This window comes from Melampsora larici-populina (genome assembly GCF_000204055.1).
Source record: "Melampsora larici-populina 98AG31 unplaced genomic scaffold MELLAscaffold_8, whole genome shotgun sequence".
Taxonomy (NCBI): Eukaryota; Fungi; Basidiomycota; class Pucciniomycetes; order Pucciniales; family Melampsoraceae; genus Melampsora; species Melampsora laricis-populina.
In genome coordinates, this window is record NW_006768772.1 from 1,701,575 (window position 1) to 1,703,571 (window position 1,997).

The 1,997-nt window shown below is 45.2% G+C and overlaps 1 protein-coding gene across 1 annotated transcript; it reads left to right on the plus strand.

Annotated features, from left to right (window-relative positions):
• Positions 1 to 741: 741 nt before the first annotated feature.
• MELLADRAFT_95972 (uncharacterized protein) lies at positions 742 to 1,706 on the plus strand (the record flags this gene model as incomplete). Its single annotated transcript, XM_007407147.1, has 3 exons — positions 742 to 825; positions 886 to 1,077; positions 1,176 to 1,706. The coding sequence occupies 3 exons, from the start codon at positions 742 to 744 to the stop codon at positions 1,704 to 1,706; spliced, it is 807 nt and encodes a 268-aa protein (XP_007407209.1).
• Between the last annotated feature and the right edge of the window lie 291 nt (positions 1,707 to 1,997).

Consider the following 1,997-nt stretch of genomic DNA (forward strand, 5'->3'; position numbering starts at 1 on the left):
ATCTGGTATGTAGTTTTCTTCTTTATCTGGAGATTTGATCCTGAGTTGTATGATCTGTATTATTAGGGATATTGGTACACCTGGCCTATCTTCCCTTTCCAATGGAGCCGTCTCTTCAACCAACAAGAAACAACCCTGAGCCAGCAACGCAGGTGTTGCGTGCTGCGCTGCGGTTGCGTTGCGGTTTTTCTGACCGCACCGCACCGTAGAATAAATTTTTAGGTTGCGGCCTGACCCGCAGTGCAACAAGATCACTCAGATTGGTGTTTTTTTTGGGCCGCAACAACGTTTGTTGCGTTGCTGCCCTCAAAAACTTACAAATTGCCGTTTTTTTGGGGCTGTTGCGCCTGTTGCGTTGTGCAACTGTCGAGGCGCCGCGCAGCCTAGCCTTGACTTTTGTTGTTGCGGTACTTAACACAGCGTCTGCTGCTTGTTGGTGTTGCGTGTTGCGGAGCAACGCATCAAAAAACGGGTGTGCTGCGGCGCGTTGCGTTGCTGGCACAGGGTTGCAAGAAAGTAATCACTCGTGTCGATCAATGCCCAGACTTTTGGAACCTCCCGGTTAGTCACTTGTATGAATGGCAAAGGATGGTAGATATTCAGGATCATAGTGTCCAGGATTACTTCAATCAAGCGTTGAAAAAAGCAGAAGACGACTTGGATGAGCCGGACTTTGATGGTAGTGACTCAGCGAAATTCAAATTCAACGGCACCTGTCCCAGCCAACTCAATCTCTTGTTCATGCGATGCCTTGCAGAACTCAGTCCTTTTGGTACACCGGGTAAAAAGTTGAAAGTATTCAAACAGTGTGCAACGTTGTTGAAGGTCTGTAAATAATTTTCTACTTTTTTCACTGCTTTTACTAACTGATACACTTCTCTCCAGACCGAACCTGGAACTCAAAGATATTTTCGAGAACTTTCAGATAGTACCCACAGCAAAGTCCTTACAACACGATACTGCCAATTGAAGACTTGGCTTAAAGCCGCTGAAGGGTGGAGTAAGATGGACAGTGGGACCGTCGAAGATGACAAGGAGCTGCGTGAATTGATCCACACAGTCGAGCATGAGGAAGAGGTATGTGATTTTTCCTTTCCCCAAATCCAGATCACTCAATCTGGCTTCTTTCTTCCCTGTAATCTTTTGCTGATACCCTGAACACTCCTTTAACCCAGAACGGCCTAGCTCTCAAACTAGCTTCCAAGGAGGAACGTGAGACACTCAAGAACCAATCTATGCTGGCAGAGGATTACCGTGATCGGGCTGCAAGAGGGGAAGTACGTAAGCGCTCAGAAACCCCCTCAGAAACCGACGACAATGGCAGATTGATTAGCAGGAAACCCAAGAAGGCCCGCAACTCAGCTGCATCCCATGCAAACGCGGTCATGGAGGAGCTGAGTGCTTTTAGTGGCGAGATGAGTAAGATGAATGAAGCCGCTTTGACCGCTCAAGCAGAGCAAAACAACAAAATAAACCTCCTTTACGAACGTGAGCTCACCATAGCTGCCGCGGCGGCTAGATCTCTAGAAGCACATTGCAAGGCAGAACTGGCCCTTGAACAAAAAAAATTCGAGTTGGCATCTGAGCAATCAAAAACCACAAACCTCACCTTAGAAGCTCTTGACGCTAAAGTAGACTCAAAAATGACCTCAATCAATGACGCCTTGGCAGCAATCATGACTCAACTTTCCTCGTGTGTGCAATGATGTTCTCTTTTTTTGTAATTTCTCTCATTCCTGCCTGGTCTATTTTTAACTATCTTCGGTCAATCTTTAAAAGACATACTCACATACAAAACAATTGCCTGATCTTACAATCATCCCTATCTTTGATCCTCAGGCTCGAGTTTGATTTACAATCTTTGATCCTTTATTAGAAATGAAAACTTTTCTTTTTTACCATTTCACAAATTTAAAGATCTTCGCAAATCTTGAGGATTCATTGCTTGATGAGAATAACAGTCTTCCCATTCTCACAAGTCTTTGGAACGATCGATC